The sequence below is a fragment of the Lates calcarifer genome, linkage group LG15 (assembly GCF_001640805.2).
Source record: "Lates calcarifer isolate ASB-BC8 linkage group LG15, TLL_Latcal_v3, whole genome shotgun sequence".
Taxonomy (NCBI): Eukaryota; Metazoa; Chordata; class Actinopteri; family Centropomidae; genus Lates; species Lates calcarifer.
The window spans coordinates 1,108,794-1,128,986 of NC_066847.1; the positions used below are offsets into that span (position 1 = coordinate 1,108,794).

The 20,193-nt window shown below is 44.0% G+C and overlaps 2 protein-coding genes and 1 long non-coding RNA gene across 3 annotated transcripts in view; 1 reads left to right on the forward strand and 2 right to left on the reverse strand.

Annotated features, from left to right (window-relative positions):
- The window catches only part of kiaa0319 (KIAA0319 ortholog), a 42,116-nt gene extending 37,763 nt beyond the window's left edge, over positions 1-4,353 (reverse strand). Inside the window, exon 1 of the mRNA XM_051076355.1 lies at positions 4,083-4,353. The gene's annotated coding sequence lies outside the window, so the exon portion shown is untranslated. The remainder of the gene's footprint in view (positions 1-4,082) is intronic.
- LOC127143364 (uncharacterized) lies at positions 31-774 on the forward strand. The gene is made up of 4 exons (XR_007814734.1): positions 31-100; positions 315-352; positions 591-628; positions 745-774. It is a non-coding gene; the product is annotated as an uncharacterized LOC127143364 (long non-coding RNA).
- Positions 4,354-4,942: 589 nt separating the features above from the next.
- Positions 4,943-20,193, reverse strand: part of LOC108884695 (DENN domain-containing protein 4B) — a 29,900-nt gene continuing 14,649 nt past the window's right edge. The window contains 25 exon segments of the mRNA XM_018678737.2: positions 4,943-8,337; positions 9,407-9,465; positions 9,559-9,724; positions 9,817-9,913; positions 10,414-10,653; positions 10,730-10,886; positions 12,046-12,221; positions 12,300-12,404; positions 12,494-12,782; positions 13,125-13,171; positions 13,173-13,372; positions 13,487-13,642; positions 13,765-13,909; positions 14,107-14,235; positions 14,839-15,045; positions 16,033-16,147; positions 16,240-16,373; positions 16,468-16,613; positions 17,097-17,312; positions 17,424-17,524; positions 17,608-17,783; positions 17,870-18,014; positions 19,035-19,093; positions 19,585-19,651; positions 19,857-20,098. Coding sequence (XP_018534253.1) covers positions 8,192-8,337; positions 9,407-9,465; positions 9,559-9,724; positions 9,817-9,913; positions 10,414-10,653; positions 10,730-10,886; positions 12,046-12,221; positions 12,300-12,404; positions 12,494-12,782; positions 13,125-13,171; positions 13,173-13,372; positions 13,487-13,642; positions 13,765-13,909; positions 14,107-14,235; positions 14,839-15,045; positions 16,033-16,147; positions 16,240-16,373; positions 16,468-16,613; positions 17,097-17,312; positions 17,424-17,524; positions 17,608-17,783; positions 17,870-18,014; positions 19,035-19,093; positions 19,585-19,651; positions 19,857-20,098 — 3,720 coding nt within the window. The 3' untranslated portion in view covers positions 4,943-8,191.

Consider the following 20,193-nt stretch of genomic DNA (forward strand, 5'->3'; position numbering starts at 1 on the left):
ATAAAAATGTCATACTATAGTAAGGTGTTCAAAAACTGATAAAAATGTCATACTATAGTAAGGTGTTCAAAATGTGATAAAAATGTCATACTATAGTAAGGTGTTCAAAAACTGTGATAAAAATGTCAAAAATGATAAAAATGTCATACTATAGTAAGGTGTTCAAAAACTGATAAAAATGTCATACTATAGTAAGGTGTTCAAAAATGTGATAAAAATGTCATACTATAGTAAGGTGTTCAAAATGTGATAAAAAATGTCATACTATAGTAAGGTGTTCAAAAATGCTGATAAAAATGTCATACTATAGTAAGGTGTTCAAAATGTGATAAAAATGTCATACTATAGTAAGGTGTTCAAAATAGTGATAAAAATGTCATACTATAGTAAGGTGTTCAAAAACTGATAAAAATGTCATACTATAGTAAGGTGTTCAAAAACTGATAAAAAATGTCATACTATAGTAAGGTGTTCAAAATGTGATAAAAATGTCATACTATATGTCAAGGGTGTTCAAAAACTGATAAAAATGTCATACTATAGTAAGGTGTTCACTGAAAATGTGATAAAAAATGTCATACTATAGTAAGGTGTTCAAAAACTGATAAAAATGTCATACTATAGTAAGGTGTTCAAAATGTGATAAAAATGTCATACTATAGTAAGGTGTTCAAAATGATGATAAAAATGTCATACTATAGTAAGGTGTTCAAAAATATGATAAAAATGTCATACTATAGTAAGGCACTGAAAATGTGATAAAAATGTCATACTATAGTAAGGTGTTCAAAAACTGATAAAAATGTCATACTATAGTAAGGTGTTCACTGAAAATGTGATAAAAATGTCATACTATAGTAAGTGTTAAATGATAAAAATGTCATACTATGTAGTGTTCAAAATGTGATAAAAATGTCATACTATAGTAAGGTGTTCAAAATGTGATAAAAATGTCATACTATAGTAAGGTAAAATGTGATAAAAATGTCATACTATAGTCAGGTCGGCGTAAATAGTAAATCTAACCAACAGTAATTCAAACTGAAGCTGAGATAACGACAGAGTCAGACTGAGACCTGTAAACTACCACTGACCTTCATCTTCGTGTCTCTGTCTTCTCTCTGTCAGCTGATGCTTCAACTCTGAGCCTTGAGGAGAAAAATCACAAACAACAAATGTCAGTAACTTTTAAACCTTCAAATTAAAAGCACAGGGGGTTTCTGGGTAATGATACTGTCACAAGATAGAAGAGTAAAAGACCCTAAATCCACTAAGAAGCCTGTGTGTGGACTAACTGGTCCTGGAGTAATCAGACAGGACTGAATTGGTTTGAGAATTCAATTGAATTTGTCCTCAAACATTGTTGAAGCTGCTTTGACTTCACCAGCTCCTGATATTCACACAACAGCAGTGGATGGAAAAGTTCATTCATTTGCGTTTTCCTCTCCAGAATCAGTTCAAATTTGCACCAAATATGGTTGGAAAAAGTCACAATGAAGAAAAATTACGCTGTTTCTAGTTTGACACAGCTGCTGAACAAATCCTAAAGTGTGTAGGACACGTACCTCTTTGGTCCGTAAGGTGAGAGCTGATGTTTCTCTCCAGGCTGCAGCAGCTGAACAAGTAGACCTGGCTGATAAAACAGAGCCATAACATATGGTCATACAAACTTTCACCACCAAAATTTAATCAGTACAAGACACTAAAACCTTAACCTGAAATAAGTCTTTACTGACCTCAAAGAGAAAAGCAAATGAAATATATATTACATTTTAAAGCATAATTTTCACTTTCAAAACTTAAATTCAACCTTTTACGTTATAGTGTGATTTTAATGCAGTGGTTTCTAACAGTAATCTCAGCTCACACACTGTGGAGGAGCACAGGAGATAAAATCTACTTTTCACACTTAATAACAAAACAGCGCTCAGGTAAGTTTAAAGACGCCACAGTCAAATCACTTGTCACAGATAGACACATCAGGGGATCGGTGAATGGCCATGGACACATACAGGGCTGTTCACCTGCAATACATCCCGGAAATGGACACAAATCACCAAAAACTGAGACGCAAAACGAGATGTTAAAATGCCATGAAACGAGTAACGACCAGGAACGGATCTAAAACTCCACAGACTTTAAGAGACACGTAAATAAATGTAGTAAACTGCAGTAAACTGCAAGGTAGAGACGTAAAACCATGCAAAACGAGCACAAAAGAGACATCAACGAGATGTTAAACCACCACAAACTGACTTAAGATGAGTTACAGAGGCAGGGATGTCCATCTGTTCACATCAGATACCTACTTACATCAGTCATAGAAACACAAACACTCTTAGCCACGCAAATGAAACGCCTGAAAATAGATAAATACAAAACGATGTAAAACGACCACTAACAAAATACCACAAACTGGCCTCAAAGAACAAGTAGTCTGCAAGGTCACAGAACTGCAAAGACACTCAAAGAGCTAATGCTAATGCTAGTCCTGATGCTGGCTAAAGAGTTAGCTCGTTAGCCTTACCTTCGAGCCGCAGGTGTGCTCCGCGTCCAGCCTCACTCATGTTCGACAAACACAGTCCCGTAGCTTGTGTTAGCGTCCAGACTTCACTAATGGAGTTTTTCACAACGGCGACAAACCGAAGCGACAAAGCGACGAGTCAAATGTTGGTTTTACTCCGTGTTTTCATTCGTTTTTCCCACTTAGTTTCTCTGCGGCTCCGCTTTCCTCAACAACGTCAACAATGCTGACACACGCCAACCAACGTTGGCAGTGATTGGTCGGCGGATTAGCCTAGCTCTGATTGGTCGAAATTACAGTAACCAGCGGAAGTTGTCCTAATGTTCCAACGGACGGAAGAAGTGAGAGAAGAGGTGCGTTCAAGGTCGACTTCTGTTGACTTGATGGTGAACATAAGCTGCAGGTGACCGTGATACATTTTAGGCTTCTTCTCGTAGCGGGACTGAGCTCACAACAATGGCGGCTCTCACGGCGTTTGTCTTTTACCAGCTGTTCAGCTGAGGCCGTAAAGGACAGTCCAGCTATAACACTGTAGCAGAAACAGATTAACTGAAGAAACCTGTTCTGTGCTGATGGACATTTGTTTCCTACGCTGTGAAACAGTCATCAAACAGCTCCTGTTGTTCCACAGCAGCAGATATTTATTGCTCGGTGTGTTTTGGCTGCTGTACAGTTTGAGCTCCACGCGGGCGGGGCTCCGGTGGCGCTGTCCGGCCACGTGGTGCTGAAACTGCAGCAGGAAACTCGCTGCTCGGTGTCTGAAATCAAACGCACCTTCATCCCCGTGACACTGCAAAGATGTGATGTATGTTAATATCAGCAGATCCGCCACATAACAGAGAGTTTAACTTGGTATCTCTGCAGGAAAATCCGCCGTCACAGCTTGTGTGTGTGTGTCCAGATGATGCGCTGGCTGTTCTCTTTAAAAAGCCGTCACACCAAACTCCGTTGAAAATTCTATCAATTAAAGGTTTCCTTGCTTATAGATAAAAACACGTAATTTAAAACATAGTAAATAAAGTAGTTTCTGTATCTGTATATACCACTTTCAAATACGGCCTAAAGTAATTACACTAAATAACACGTCCTCAACTAAAACTCTCAACTTTTTAAGTAGGTGCTTTCAAGATTTCCATTTGATTACATCCTGACAAATGCTGACAGTGTGAACTGGTTTCTAGCTTTGAATTGTATTAAAAATCACGTCCACCTGAGACAGGGATATATATATACAAATATACGTGTCGACAAGTGGCAACTAGTGATGGAAAACCTCTTGTAAACAAGTCCTCTGATTTAAGCATCTGTAGTTGTGAGGAAACGTAAAATGAGTGGATTTGTAAAGGGAGTTCGGAGTGACTGACGTAAGCTAACAACGGGCAGGGCGATGACAGTGTCCGCTGATGTCTGTTAAACCCACATATATACATGACTTTATTTTTCTATTTTAGGGACAAGATGCGACAAAATGTGAGCATTAAAACACAACCAACCATCCCCCGTGCCGTCGGTGTCCGCTGGAACAAACACCTGAACGCAACGGTTGAATTTAACGCACCTGGTCGCGGTCGTCTGTCCCGGTTCCCCCGGTGTCCCTCCTCACTGGTTCTCCGGAGCGGGTCCAGTCAGTCCCCCAGGGTCACATACTGGACTCTGAACTGGGTGGGGTTTAATTGGTTTCGCGATTGTGCTGAATTTGTGCCGAGAAAACACGACTAGTGTCGAGTCAGCGAAGATGATCTGGACAACATCCGGCCGAAACCTTCAAAATAAAACGTAGAAAAAAAAAATACTTTGAGGATTGTAAATAGAGAAAATAAAGGGTTAATTCAGGAAGTTGGCGACGTCATCCTGCTGTAATATCTGTTTTTATTTAATATTTATTATTAATTCTTCTTTCAATGAGATTGTAGTAATGGACAGAGAAAAAGTATCATTTCAATATGGAAAATAGAATAGAATAGAATAACACATTTTTAGAACCATAAAACGGCGCGTTATTTGTTGTTTGTGTTACATTGGTTTGAGGTGCTGTTAAAATTCATAAAATCATTAAAACTGACTCTAATCCTTCACGTCTTTGTCATTTTATTTTGAACTCCTGTGCTGAAGTTGTTTGTTTTGCTGTTTTTGTGCTTCAGCTGATTGAACATTGGACCTTCCCATGGGGAATAACAAAATTCTCTACATCACCGTTCATGTTAAAGGCTAACACTTTTATTTTGAAGGCAAACTGGTTAAATTTCCGGTTAAGATTGCTCTAACTCATGCTGTGAATCAGTCTGAGGATGATGAAAATGATTCTTCTATTTAAAGGCTGTTTTTTTTGTTGTTGTAATAATTAATAATATAATTAATTGTAATAATTAGAAATAAAATAAGAAACGAACCAATAAATAAAGAGTTTAGACGACAAAGTTCTTCGGGCTCATCCCTGAATTTTATTTTGTGTTTTCTTAAAAAAACAAACATTTACAACTGAGATCACAGCCATATATAAATTACAACAGCAAACACAATAATCTATTTTAAATACACTCCTCCGCTCTGCGCTGACAGAAACCGCTCAACCAATAAAACAACAAGGTTAAAGTCAAATTCCTGTAAATTGAACTGTGAATAAACTGCAGTCCAGTGCATTGAAATATACAGAGTGGTGTTTGTTTTCTCTGCTGCAGTGAAACATCCTCACACACACTGATCCTTCACTCAGCAAACACTCGACTCTCACGTCAAATAAAACTAAACCTTTTCACTTTGACTCCACTCTGGATGTAAAATGAGTTTGCAGATGATTTAATTTATTTAGAGTTTTTGCTCCAGGGCACGTGGCTGCGGCAGGAATCGAACCTGTGACGTTTCAGTTTGATCTAACAGTGAATAAAGTTTCTTTCGGAGGTCAACAGGGTCAAAGCAGCTTCATTTTGAAAAGCAAACGTGGATTTCAGAAATGAATGAAATACCTGCTGCTGCTGCCGAGGAGCCCTGGAGCAAACGGTTAGTGGAGCTGCTGCTTAGCTGCACAGGTGACAGACAGACAGACTGACAGACAGACAGACAGACAGACAGACAGACAGACAGGTGAACATGCATCAGATCAGAAACACAAACTGAGCTCAGACACGACGAGTCGCTCTCAGCGTCTGGTTTGAGACGACGACTGTTTAACTTCAACCTGATCAGTTTAAACTTTACTGTGAATTAATTTAAAAATAAACTGATCTCTGGATGTTCTGGTCACAGATGATTTGTCTGAGTCTGAGCCATTTTTTTTTGCTGAGGAAGCTCATGAGATGCAGCTGAAAGCTCCAAAAGGCCAGAGAGTAAGAATATTTTAGCTGCACATTTAATTCTGCTCTTTTTCTTTCACATTCTTATCGTTTCAGCTTTTAAAATCCTGTTTCCTTAAATCAGATTTTATCACAGAAGAACTTTAACTGTGATAACACTGAACAACTTTACTGGAAAGTTTAAACGGCGTTTCCTAACTTTAAAGAGTTTTAACTGGACCAAAACAGATTATTATCATCAGAGTGTGATCTTTACTCTCTGATTATTTCTGTTAGTTTAGTTAAATATTCACACTCTCTCTTTAAATGTCAAGAAAAACAAGATTAGAAAGAAAACTAAAGTGTCATGATGAAGTTTTTTTGTTTCCAGTTTTGTGACTGGAACAAAATCTATTTCTGACGTCTCACCCTTTAAACCAAACTTCAGTCTTTACTCCCTGATTATTTATGTTTCTTTTGTTTTGTTTTTTCCTTCTTCGTGTAGATAATATTCGTTGTCTCTTTAAATCTCAATAAAAAAGGAAATTACAAAGAAAACTCTTCAGACTCGTGAAAAAAAAGAACTAAAGCGTCATGACTTCATGATCTTTAAAGAAATGTCTCGTCCCAAACCAGACACACTGAGCTGAGAACATGGTTTTAAATCGTCCATTAAATCCCTCCTTAAATTCCCTTTCAAAACAACAAATTAAAACCTTCAGGGACCAAAATCCTCGTCTCTGTTTCAGCTGAGAACGACTGAGCTTCTGTTTAATGGAACAAGTCACATCACTTCATCCCTCTAACTCTGGCTTTAAGTCATAAATAACTCTATCTACACTTTATTATCATACAGGTTTGACATTATTAGACAGAGGTCAGTGGTCAGAGCAGTGAGTTATTACATTAAACAGAAGACGTTTTGCTGCAGGTTCTTTAAGACTCTGTCATCCCAGCGTCCACGACATTTCTGAAACGAGAAGATAAATCCAGACATGATCCTTCTCCAGTCAGTCCTGATGACAGAGGGAAAACAGAGGTGAGCAGGTGGATCCACCAGGTCCTGAAGAAGATCCAGATCCAAGCACAGATGAGGAGAGCTCCTTCACTGGACCCGTCCTGATCCCTCTCAGGAATCTGGATCAGTCGTCTCAGGAACGCTGGTTTTCATCGTCTCTCCTGACGTTTCTCTGGTCGTCGTTTAAAGAAGAAGAAGAAGAAGAAACCATCTCTGATTCTGGTCTACGAGGACCAGATTTCTAACGATGTGAATGAAACAGTTCAGGATGTTTAGAGGACACTGGCTTATTTGAAGGGCTCACAAGCTAAAGAAAGGTTTGAAACAAACTGGGAAAGATGAACTTATTAACTGAACATCATTCAGAGAGCTGGTGTTCTGGATGATCCTGAAGGATCCTCTTCAGCCTCCTGTTTGGTTCATTTCCTGATCTGAAGGATGAGTTAACTCTGAGGCGTCAGAATGAGTTATAAAAACTGAGGGACAGAAGATTCTCAACCAGCAGACGATCAGAAGTTTGAGAGAGAGTTCATCATCTTCTTCTTCTTCTTTTTAGAAACTGCTTCTTTAACTATTCTGAAGTGAGAGATTCAACTCTTTCCAAACGCTCGGCAGCTTCACACTGAGCTGACCATCGGAAAGTTTCCGTGAGACTCGGCTTCTTCTTATTTCTTCTCGCTGCTTCTCGAACCTTTTTCCCTTTTAAAATCCAAACCACACACACACACACACACACACACACACACACACACACACAGACAAAGCGATGATAAGAGGAGTTTGAAGTCGTCTTGAAGTCTGAAGCTTCTTCGTAGGTTGTGTTTGGAGTGTTTTCTAAACGTTGGCACTGCCCCTTTTAATCTGTATTTGACCAATAAAACCCTAAACGTCCGTCTCGATCGCTCTGCTGAAGGTTTATCTGACACCCTGTAACTCTAAAACTCTCCCACTACCAGTCCTCAGCCAGCAGTGAGTGTATTTTAACACAAGGGGAAAAAATAAGTGTACACCAACACAGCTGATCCCTCTGGACATGCACGAACCCGAGATTCCAAACGTTTTCCTGCCTTCAGACGGCTGCAGGTTTCAGACTGATGCATAGATCGCCGCAGTTTGTTCCGCCCTCGTTCTGCTGCTGCTGCTGGATCGACGCTCGGGATCTTTAATGGAGACGAAGAGCAGCTGGATTCACACCTGACGAGGCAAACAAGGGAGGAACAGGAAGGAGTGCGACGCTCTGACGTCCACCAGGAGGCAGCAGAGAGGCGAAGAAGACGAGCAGGTGAAGGCAGCAGGGATCCTGGGTGTTCCCGCTCTGAGGGCTGAGCGCTGCAGGAGCCGGCGGCGGCGGCGGCGTGGGATGTTCAGTTCCTGGGTCGATCAGCATTCGAGAGGCGGGTGGAAGCTTCGTCTGCAGTCGACGGCTTTGGGGCTGGGAGGCTGAGCTCGCTTCTTCCGGAGCTCCTCGCGACCCAGAGTGCTGCTGAGCCGAGAGTACGCCGCCTTGTACTTCTTATCGAACGCAGCTGCAGAGAGACGGAGAGGAGGAGTCATTATCAGGTTTATTTCTGTCTCTACACACTGTGTTTCTGTTGGTGTGTGTAATTTATGTCCATCACACAGCAGCTGCCACAGCTGTTACAGTCAGTGTTCCTGTTTAATGAGCACTGGATGAAAACTGGACTGGACTGTGAACACAGATCCTGGTCTTTAACAGGGACTCAACTAAATCAAGAGAAACCAGGGAGACGTTTAATCTCCTGATCATTTTCCTCTGCTGTCGTTTAAAACAAACTCTGATATTTGGTTCTGATTTTCAGACGTTTGTCCATCTGTGACTTTAAAGACTCTTCATAACGACTGTGGGAGATTTTCATGCGCTGAACATAAAGAGTTTTAAGTAAGTTGACTGTAGACGTTTTCAGTCGGCTGCAGTCTGAGTTCTCACCACTAGATGTCAGTAAATCTGCTGCTTTAAGAAACTGGAAGCAGCAGATGTTTGGCATTTTTACATAAAATAAAAAACAGTAGAACATTTCTTTGATTATTTCAGAGCAGCTCTGGTGACATTTGAAGGAAATAAAACACTGTGTGGTCACGAAACAGACCTGGAGCTGCTGATGATACTCAATAATCATTTCACTGTGGAAACAAGTTACTGATCTCACTTCAACTTATTAAAGCTCTAATTAAACTTAATGATCTGGTTATCAGAATAGCTGACCGTTAATTTTCTGTAAATCAACGACTGCAGCTCTACGATAAAAACATCTTAAAAAACACGGAAACACTTTGACTCACTGTCGTAGCTGAAGTTCGACTTTCTGTTAATGCATCATGTTGTAAATGAGAATAAATCGTGTTAATGCAGCAGCTTCCACTTCCTTCTAATGAGTGAGAGCAGAAAAATCCTGGATCTGTCAGTGTAAACCTTTTCTGCCTTTTGAGTTTTGTCTAGAAATTCATGTGATTTCTATGAAAATATGAAGCAGTGAGAGGATGTTTGGGTCTAAAGAGAAGAGCGTCTGACATCGGATAAAGACGAGGGATGAACCCAGACTCCATGATGTGGTTCTGTGTCGTCGTGAGTCTTACCGACGTGGTCTTTGCCCATAGCTGCCAGAGTGAGGAAGAGGAACTCTCTGTACAAGCTCCTGTCAAACACAAAACAAACAGCAAACTCTTATTTCAGATTACTCTGCTGAAAACACACGACGCAGGACGAGTTCTCAGCAGAGTAATCTGACCTCTGGATTCTGGGAGATCCCGGCTGTTTGGCCAGCGTGTCCAGGAAGAGCGTGACGGCTTTGTGCACCTCGTTCATGCCGACCCACCGCAGCACCTCCTCCAGGAAGGACAGGGTGAACGGGTGGTTGTGTCTCCTCCAGCTGTAGCTTCTCATCGGGACGCCGCCTGGAGGGAGGAGGGTGCACGGAGCGGTCAACACGGCTGATCCTGACACCGGGTTCAGTTTCTGTCTGTGTGTGTATGTGTGTGTGTCTTACTGTGGATCCTCCAGAGGATGTAGAGGGGGGGCCACTGGTCTGTGTCGGGGGTCAGGGTGTCCCAGAGGAGCCTCACCCTCACCGCCGAGCTCTCCGACTGCGAAACACAAACGCACCATCAGAGAGTCTGGTTTCTGCTTCCTGGATCTGAGCTGCCGTCAGACAGAAACCTCCTCCTGCTCCTTAGATTCTTTAATAAACCCTTGGTGTAAACGTTAATGTTCCTGCCACACACACATTACTGAGCTAACTCCACTCATCCTCTTCTTATTTACACTGGATCTTACCGTCTTTAATCTGACCCTGTGTTCTGCTTTTAAAGCACCTGACACTTCATTTTGCACTTGATCTTCCATCCAGATGTGTGAACTGTTTCTTATTATGTGTCATGGTGAGACTGTCTGTTTTTGTTATTTAATATTGAAGCAGATTTTTACAGCAGTATCAAACAGTAAGGGAAAAACTATTATTACTGGTCCCAGTATCAGACGATGATCAGTCCAACAAACTCTGAAGCTTTAGTTCTGTATTCAGAGAAATATTTAACCTCTGTGATCAAACTGAAATTAAATCTCCTCTGTTTTCTTTGTGTGTTACCTGTGTGAACTGGCTGACCAGCGGCGACGCTCGGACCAGCTGCAGCAGGTTACTGGGGAGGCCGAGGCGCTGGAAGTACCAGACCAGGTTCCAGAAGATGATGGAGTGACTGTCGAGGAACTGAGGCTGAGCCAGCACCGCCTCGCCCTCGTTCTCCAGCAGACTCTCCAGCTCCTTCCTCAGAACCAGAGGGCTCAGGTAGGCCACCGTCACCTGAGGAGCCCCGCCCACTGACGAACCCTGAGGGACGGACAGACGGACAGTCAGGTGAGGAGGAAGATGAGAGGAAAAGGAAACAGTCTGAGGTGTTAGGTACCGTGGTGGTTCTGCTGTTCTCTGAGTAGCTGCTGGTCTCAGAGCTGGAGTCCTCACTCAGACCGTTACACTGAGGTCGCAGCGACGCCTCGTGAACACTGGGGGGCCTCACTGCACTCTCCACCTCGTCCTCCACATTCCAGTTGCTGCGCTCCACACTGACGACAAAAACAGAGAGTTAACACGGTCGAGTTTGTCCTGGGAACAGAGGACAGCAGAGTCCACAACAGAGTCCAAACTCTGGACTCTCTGGACCTCTGGGATCTGCAGACACCGTCCTAACATCTGGACTACAAGCGTCCTACACCACGAGGGAGTTTACTGATCTGCTGCATCTTTGACATTCTGCAGATTTTTCCTCTTATTAATATTTTTTATCACATTTTTATTTTTATTACTGTGAAACCAGCCCTGAAGCATCAGAGGATGAAAAAACAAACTGATGTAGAAAACATGAGAGACACACACCTGAGGACAGATCATGTCAGACTGTCACAGGTGTGTTCTTACAGTGTGTGATGTCCAACACCACAAACTAACAGATTCACCACCAACAACCAGAGTCTGGACTCTCACAGCTCCACATCGGACCACGTCAGAGGAAACAAACACGACGAAAAGATAATCGGGTTGACCAGCGTCGTCGCTGGTCGAGTCCCCACTCCCAGTCACAGTCAGGCCTGATTATCTGATGATGATCTTATCAGATTCTCCTGTGGTGTGAGGTGTGTTCAGACTGATTTTACCCTCCCTGATCTGCTCTGAAGACGACAAATATGAAACAAGTTCAATATTTCTGATGAGAAATCTTGTTGTGTGCCGGGGGAACACAGAGGAAAGCCGAGCACGCTCTCTGCGGATTGTCACATGGAATGGAACGATAGCCAATCAGGAAGCAGCAGACTGAAGACGGAAGCACAACAAACAAGAGACATGGTCGTCTGCCATGTTTGTTTCCTCTGATGGAGCTGTGAGAGTCCAGACACCACACCACACCTGTGACAGTCTGACATGATCTGTCCTCAGGTGTGTGGTCTCTCACGTTTTCTAAATCAGTTAAGATTTCAACAATCTGTTAGTGTGAACCAGACTTAAACCAAAGCAGTAGAGGTTTTAAATAAGTCACTTTTTCCAGCTGAACATTTAACTGTTGGTTCATTTAGACTCTTTAGTTTCATGAGGCAGAACTTCACTCTGCAAACTACAAAACACGAGACACTCTGAGCGTCTAAAACGTAGAAGAAACCAGCTGGAAAAGACCCTCCTCACTGTTGGAGACTGTTGACAGGTCGGACTGAACCAGATCAGGTTCTGTACCTGCTGATGGGTCCGAGGTCACAGATCTCTGCGTTCAGGAAGGGGACGAAGGAGGCGCAGCAGAACGGGCAGGACGAGTTGAGGTTGGAGTCGTCGGACGTCCAGCCGGCCATGATCTCCTCGTCGTAAACCAGCGAGTTACAGCTGCGACACAGAGAGCAGCTGGACATCAACACCTGGACACACAGACGGGGAGGGAGGGGTCAGAGCCGACACCAACGCTGAGCTAACAAACCACAAAACGACCCAGTTACCTCCAGCCCCGCCCCCTCCTGGTTGGCGTCCCAGGACCTGCGCAGAGGATACGCCGGGCTGGGCGTGTCCGTCAGGTCCAGGTCACTTCCTACAGACAACGAACTCTGAGGAGAGACGACGTGGAGTCAGATTATTAAACTAACATCTGGTCACACCACAGACTGCACTGAGAGGAGGTTACTGAGGGTCAGACCTCTGAGGTAGCGCTGACCAGCCTGTCCTTAGCTTTCAGCAGGGTTTCAGCCACTTGAGCTTTCCTCGACTGTCTCTGCTCCGACACTCTTCTTCCAACCCCTCCTCCTCCTCCTCCCGGCCGCCGGTCGTCCACGCTGGCTGCTCGTCGTACCGACACTCGGTGCCTGGTCGGGGTGAGGAGCTGCTGGAGCTTCCCCGCCAGACCTCCTCGGCTCGGGGACGAGACGTTGTTGTCGTTCTCGTCTACGGCTTTGTTCCTGCCGGCCGAGTCTCGAACCCCCGCAGGTCTGGAGGTCAAAGGGCAGAGGATGAATGACGAGAGGTAAACAGGGTCACAGGATACAGTTTATAGTTAAATTATCAACATCTTCTTTATTTATAGGAATTTAAATCAAACCTTTCTGCAAAACTAAAGTAAAGAGGAACAAAGCATAAAAACATCTAAAAGGCAAATTACAGGATGTGAAATCAGGTAGAACTGTAAATAATTAGAGTCAAACTTTGGCTGAATCTGATGCTAACTAATACAGTGCAAGTGAAGATTCATTAATAAAAGAACTTTAACAGTAAAAACTAGTTGATCTAAAGATCTGAATCCAGATCTGAGGCGACTCTCCGTCCTCACTGACCTGCCGTCTCTCTCTGCAGGCTGACAGCTACAGTCCGGCTCCGAGTCCAGCCGACTCTGCACACTCTTTGTAGAAGGTAGAGAGGCAGACCTGACTCCGCCGGACCAGAACGCCGCCACCAGCACTGGGAGCAGCTGGAGGCGGGGTGGAGGTGTCTCTGAGTCCCAGCGGGGGTTTACGGGAGACGGCGTCGCCGCAGCCGTTGGTCCCGGTGTTACGGAGGACGGCCTTCTTACCGAGTTTGACCTCTGAGCGACAGAGAGGAGAGAGAAACACTCGAACAACAACGACTGGACTTCAGCTGTAAAAACAAACCGATCTCATTTAAAACGTCCCTGTAAGGAAAAGAAAAGTCCTCTTACTGTCGCTGGACGTCTTCATGCTGTTCAGACTGTTGCTCTTCACCAGCGGGCCGGTCAGAGACTCGTGACTGGAGCTTTCAGACAGACCGCTCCAACTGGACTGACGAACCAGGTTAGAGTGGGGGCGTGGCCTCTGATCGGCGTCCACCATCAGCTTCTTTAGGAATTAACAACAAAAAACAGAAAAACCTAAATGATAACATCAACCTTTTTATCTTAAAAATCCTGAACAAAGATCACCGCTGCTGAAAGAAGCTATTTATTAAAATGTTTCTGACCTCCCCGCGACCCCACCGAGCCGCTCTTCTGACGCCGTTTGATTGGCTGTCTGAACTGGGCCACGGCCAACAGGACGTTCCTCAGCTTGGCCCAGCGGAGACGTCCACCCTGATTGGTGGACGGCCACTTGCTCTCCAGCACTGCCTGAGGACAGAGGACACACCGGATTAAATCACTCCACACATGCATCCGTCCACCGGTCATTTCTCTTCTCGTCTCTCCTGAAACTACTGGACGAACTGTCGGACTTTTCTTCATTTCAGTTTTGCTGATTAAAAAAATAACTGACAGCCTAATCAATAATGATAGAAACTGCATTAATGTGTGTGTGTTGTTGGGACCTTGTTGTAGTATCCATAGGTGATGGTGTTGGGTGTGATTCCCGCCTTCTTCATCTCCAGCAGGACTCGGACGGCGAGGACCGGCTGACCGTACTGACCGCACAGCTGCATCAGGATCCGGTAACACACCTGAAACAACACAACACAAAACACAACACAACACAAAACACAACACAACGTCAGAAAATCAGGAGATACTGTGAGAAGACTGATATTCGTCAGGAGATGGGTCGAGGCAGAACCTCTGACACCAGAGGAATGGATGAAAACAGTGAATGAAATAAAAAATACAAATATGTTTTATAGAGACAAGACCATTCAGATTCTTCTCCTGTGTTGTTGTTGTGTGTTTGTGGCTCTTTTTTAATGTAAAAAAACAATAAAAATAAAGTATTATCAAAAAAAAAGGGAACATCTTCAAACCAAAACCCAGAATCTTGCAAAAATAAATGCATCAAATCCTCAGCGAGTATTTGGCTTCTGTGGATTCATCGTTATCGTAACCAGATAATTTCACCACATTTTTAAATGACAAAACAAGAATATATAAAACTAAAGGATCAGAGTGTGAGCAGAGGAACAAACTGAGAAACTACAGAGTGTCTTAACATGTCACTGGATGTTATGTTGGACCACAAACTGGAAAGGAAAACCTTGTACCAAAGAAAGAAGTTAAATTTCTGCAGTGGAACCAGACTAAAATCCAGCTCATCTCTTATCCTTCATTCTCACCTCGTCTGGCAGCACCACCTTGCGGTTCTCCATGTGTTTGAGGACGTCGTAGGCCGTGTGCAGGGCGCGGACCTTGGCGCTTTCCGCCCGGACAAACGTGGGCAGGTAGATGAACCAGAGGCCGTAACAGTGACCCAGCAGGCATTTGGACCACATGTCTGGGACCGCTGAGTACTTCTGAGCTCGCTTCTGGGCCAACTTAATCTCCTGGTGGGAAAAAATATGAAATCTAATGAGATACTGATGGTTTGAAGATGATAGATTCCTCGTTTGTTTCCTGGAAGACGAAGGAAACGATTTCCTGTCTGGAGAAACATTCAGCTCAACCCCAGCCGCCATTTTAATGATTAAAAACTTCCTATACTTAACTGTGATAATAGAAGAACCATGCAGTCACTTCCTGATTGTATCATAGAGACTTTTCTTCATCTTCTGTTCCAGTGATCTGGAAATAACTTTAACTGTAGTTGACGTTTTCATCCCAAATCCACTCACAGTCAAACAGTCTGTGGCTTGTAAATAATGGATGAGCAGTGAAATATTGATACTGATTCATTAAAATGAGATGATACACAGTCCGACTGTTAACAAGGTTCCTCCTCCTCCAGTCTTCAATCAGGAAAAACTGGGTCACAGTGTAAAAACCACTCAGAGGTTTAGAGTCGAGCGATGCACCGACCAAATTTTTCAGATATTAAAAATGTGTATAGCTCACTGTACGGAGCATTAGCATGATTTTCTAGCATGATAACATGAAGCTCGAGGCTGTTGTAGCACTAAAAGCTAAAGGCTAAAAGACTTGACCATCCACCAAATGAATGCACCTGAGAGCTGGAACTTTTCTGCTAACATTCATAGATTTTTCAGTATGGATCGGGCAAATACCCGATCCCAGTATCCTAATCCTAAAATAAGGATGCTAAGGATTATTTTAGATTTTAATTCCTAGGGTAGTGGACAGAAACATCACCACAAACTATCCGTCAGTTCCTATAACCTTGAGATATCATTTTACAGTAGAAGATGACGATGTGAAATGTGAATATTTCTACGCCGTTCTCAAATACAGATCCAGGACATCGTCAGTGTTGTACCAGGTGCAGTTACTTTCAGGTTCAAGGTCGGAGTCGATTATTTCATTATTTCATTGAATTTTGGGTCCAAAATAAACTTCAGACGTCTTTTTTGTTGTACCTGTTTTGTGCGTCGAGGGGCGGGGCTGTCGGGGGCGCTGCCTTTAGCTGGGACACGGAGCTGGTCCTGAGGCTGGTCGAAGAGCTCTGGCTTCAGGGTGGGGAAGGTCTCATAGCTGAACACACGAGAGGAAAAACAACATCCTGTCATAAAACGTGAAGATGGAAGCATGCCGTGTTTTTACCATCAGGCGGAGAGAAGCTGTACCTGTAGAGGGCGGGACACTCTGAGCCGTCAGGTTCCTGTGGTTCCTCAGGAGGCATGATGAAGACTGTGTGTTCTCCACTGTGAGTCTCATCCAGATCGATCAGCCTCACCTCCTCCGGCTTCTCCACGTCCACCTGGAGATGTCAACACAAAACACAACCTTTATAAAAAACATTTTCTACATGGAAGCAACCTGGAACTTAACATGGAGGACGCTGCATTTCTGACCTTCTGGACGCACTCGTCGAAGAACTCGAGGCAGGCGTGACGGTCGCTGACGAAGGAGCACTCCTCGATAAACTGAGTGAACATCTGAGTCTTCGTCAGCTGGCTGTAAAACTTCTGCTGCGTCCGATCCCGAGACTTCAGGAAACCTGCAGGACGAGGAGGAGGATCATCGATCAAAGTCGGACACAAATCCATTAATTCAAAATTCATGCTTCTTAGAGGAAGATCTTTCTCCAAACTACGTCTACAGCCTCTAGAGGGCGCTAACAAGTTTTAGACTTGAGTTAGATCAACATCCAAAAAACCAAAAGCATTTAATCTGCATCTATGGTTAATAACTGCTACGTTTCCATACTAACGTACAGAAATCAAGAAAAATAATTTTCAATAAAACCCATTTATTCATTTTAACAACCAAAAAAGCCAAGCTCCTCAAATGTAAAGTGTAAGATCTAAACGTCCAAATTTATGATTTAAAGGTGCTATATGTAAGTTTTTGCTATCGCTACATTGCTAATGTTAGCATTAAAAGCTGTTTACTCATCAGGCTAGAAGAAAAGCTGCGACTTCAGCATCAAACTTCAGTCCTCATCAAATTACAGATACACCCCGCCTCCGTCAGTGCTCACCCTGCAGGTTGAACAGGGAACTGCAGTCGGTGGTGGTGTCCGACGGAGCCTGCGTGATGGGCAGCAGGAAGGTTCGGTATCCTCGCAGCAGGCAGCTCATGAAGCGCAGAAACACCTCCTGGATCTCCAGCTCCAGCTGTTTCTGACGCCGGTAGATCTGATCGTAGTCGGTCAGCAGGAACTCTAACGTCGCCTCCTCCTGGCCGGGAGTGCAAACTGCAACAACGAGACGTGAGTTTATATCAGATTCATTTTATGTCCATGTGTGACTGACAGCACTTCCATTGCATCTTACAGGTAAACATCTGCACTTTAAGAGTCACTCACTCTTCTCCAGGGTCTTGTGGAGGTTGGTGAGGGTGTTGAACAGAGTCTTGCCGTGTTTCCTGGGTAGCGATCGCCACGACAGCGGCTTCTTATCCTCTGACCTGAGACATGCAGGAAAAGTCACTAAACATTAAACGTCCGGTATCCGAACACTCAGAAGGTAATCTTGTCTCGATGGACTCACTGGAAGATGGTGTTGGTGTCCAGGTCGACGCACACCACGTCCGTGGGGGGGTCGTACAGGTCGAAGTAGCTGGAGTGGACGCCCACGATGAAGGGCATCGGCGCCAGCAGCACGTCGGCCATCTGCAGCGGACACAGAGGGATGTAGGGACAGATCCAGCGCAGGGGGAAGCTCATCTGTGGAGACCGGAGGGAGAAGGCAGCTACATTAACACCATAAAACTGAACCAGGATCAGTACATGGGGTAATGAAGTGACTGTACCGAGACGAGGGCCTCGCTGACGGAGGTGAGGACGTCGGGTCGGAGCGAGTGCAGCAGCAGCTTGTGTTCGGTGAGGACGGCGAGCAGCAGCGTGCAGGCGTTTTCTGGCCCGAGGTTCTGCAGCAGCTTCAGGAAGCTCGCTCCACTGTGAAGTAAAAACACACACACAAAGTTACTGAGTCTTAATAAAAACTTTATTTTGAAAAGCTTTGACATGCACTTTGAAAACTGTCCCTAAACTTCAGCGCTTTGTCATTTTTCTGTCGACCTTCAGACCTCAGCGAACGTCTGAACACTGAACTTCTGTCAACAACTGCAGCATTTGTTTCTTTACATTTTGACACCAACATTCCTCTCTGTAAAGACAAGATCAGTCTGGCTGAGCAGAGTAAAACTGCTCTGTTATTAGCAGCATGTTTCTGCAGGTGGAGCAGCTTTATAGACACTGTGATCGTCCCTTGGCTCGTCTTTCACTTCTATGATTCCTGTTTGGTTCTGTTTGTACCAGCAGGGAGGAGCACTGATCAGCTGGAAGCATCTGGTGTTTTCAGCCTATAAGGAGTGGTCTCTTCCAGCCACACTTTTCTCCCCGGTGCATTTTCTTTATTTTGGTGTCGATTATTCTGTTTTCTTTAAATAAAATGTGAATTATTTGTTGTGGACTCATCAGACGATTAATGTGTAATGATTAAAGTTCACTGATCTGTTTCCAGTTTCTGAGCGTTTTCTCTCATCTTTGATTTCTGCTGAGATACTGAATCATTTCAACGTTTCCTGATGTGATTTACATGTGAATCAAAACATAAACGACTGATTGAATCTAAAGTTTGTTTTATTCTCCTCCGTCAGATCTTTATCTTCACAGTAACTAGTAACTAAAGCTGTTTAATAAATGTAGCAGAATATTTCCCTCTGAAGTGAAATACTCGAGTACAAGCTCCTTAAAATTGTATTTAGATACAGTCCTTGAGTAAAAATACTTAGTTACTCTCGACCTCCGGCAGCAGGAGGAATGTGACCGTAAATTAAAACCTTAAAAAGTCTTGTTTGTTTGTTTGTTTGTTCCTGGTGATGATTCAGCTTTTGTTCCTGTGGAGTTTAAACACATTATGAACCAGAGTCTCAGACATGTAAAGTAGTGACGATGCTGCAGCAGTGAACTGACCTGAGAGGGAGAGGAGAGGAGACCGGCTGGCAGAGCAGCAGGTTGTCGTATGGAGAGAGCTGGAAGACACACAGTCAGTGTTACACACTGTACACACACTGTACACACACTGTACACACACTGTACACACACTGACACACACTGACACACACTGTACACACACTGACACACACTGACACACACTGACACACACTGTACACACACTGTACACACACTGACACACAGGGTTTTTAGGCTTTAAGCAGTTTGAGAGGAAACACACTGTGACATTAGTGGAGTCAGTTATTTTCTCAGTAACTTTGAAAGTAAATGAATCAAATGTTGAAACAGGCGTCACAGAGCGTCGAGCTGTCAGACAGGTTTTTAAACAAATCCACATTTCATCTGAAGCGTGATGAGGTTTTTAAAGAGAGCGTGAGCAGGAAGGTCAGTGACTGATAACCACGGCTGTGACGAGAAACTGAACATTTGAACTGATTCAAATTGAATCTTCATCTCTGCGGTTCAGATATTATTGCTGAACGTCACAGGTCCGAGTCCCGGTCCGTACCTGAACGAGGATGCGAGGTCGCTGAGGGGAAGGAAACGGGACGTTGTGCATGAAGCTGGAGATGTGTCTGCAGACGGAGAGAAAACATCAACAATTTCAAATCAACCTAAATATCATCAGACTCCATATTTATGTGCACTTTAAGATTCAGCCCAAATGTCTCATTAGACAGAGTTCATCTTAAGGCCTCTCTTTAGCTGATACATAAGTCATTAATACAGCTGCCTTATTCCAGCAGCAGATAATTCACTCATCGTGAAAGTTGCACTGACTTTTCCAGCGGCAGGACATGTGGTCCGGAGATGGAGTATCTGTAGATGAAGGTGAGGAACTTCTGGAAGACGGTGAAGAAGGGCCAGTGGGAGAGGACGCAGATGCTCTTCTTCACCTGCAGGCTGCGGTTGGTGATGGGCCGCCGGTCGACCACGCTGAGCAGACCGAGCCGGACGCTCTGCCGCTCCGACAGCAGCTCCCGGGGGAAGGACTCGTAGAACTGGATGGCTGCTCCGTAAACCTGCAGGAGCACAGCGACACAAATGGTTTATAAAATGTCAGAAAACAGTGAACCTGGCCCCCACTAACTGATTCCTACAGAGAAAAAGACCTTTT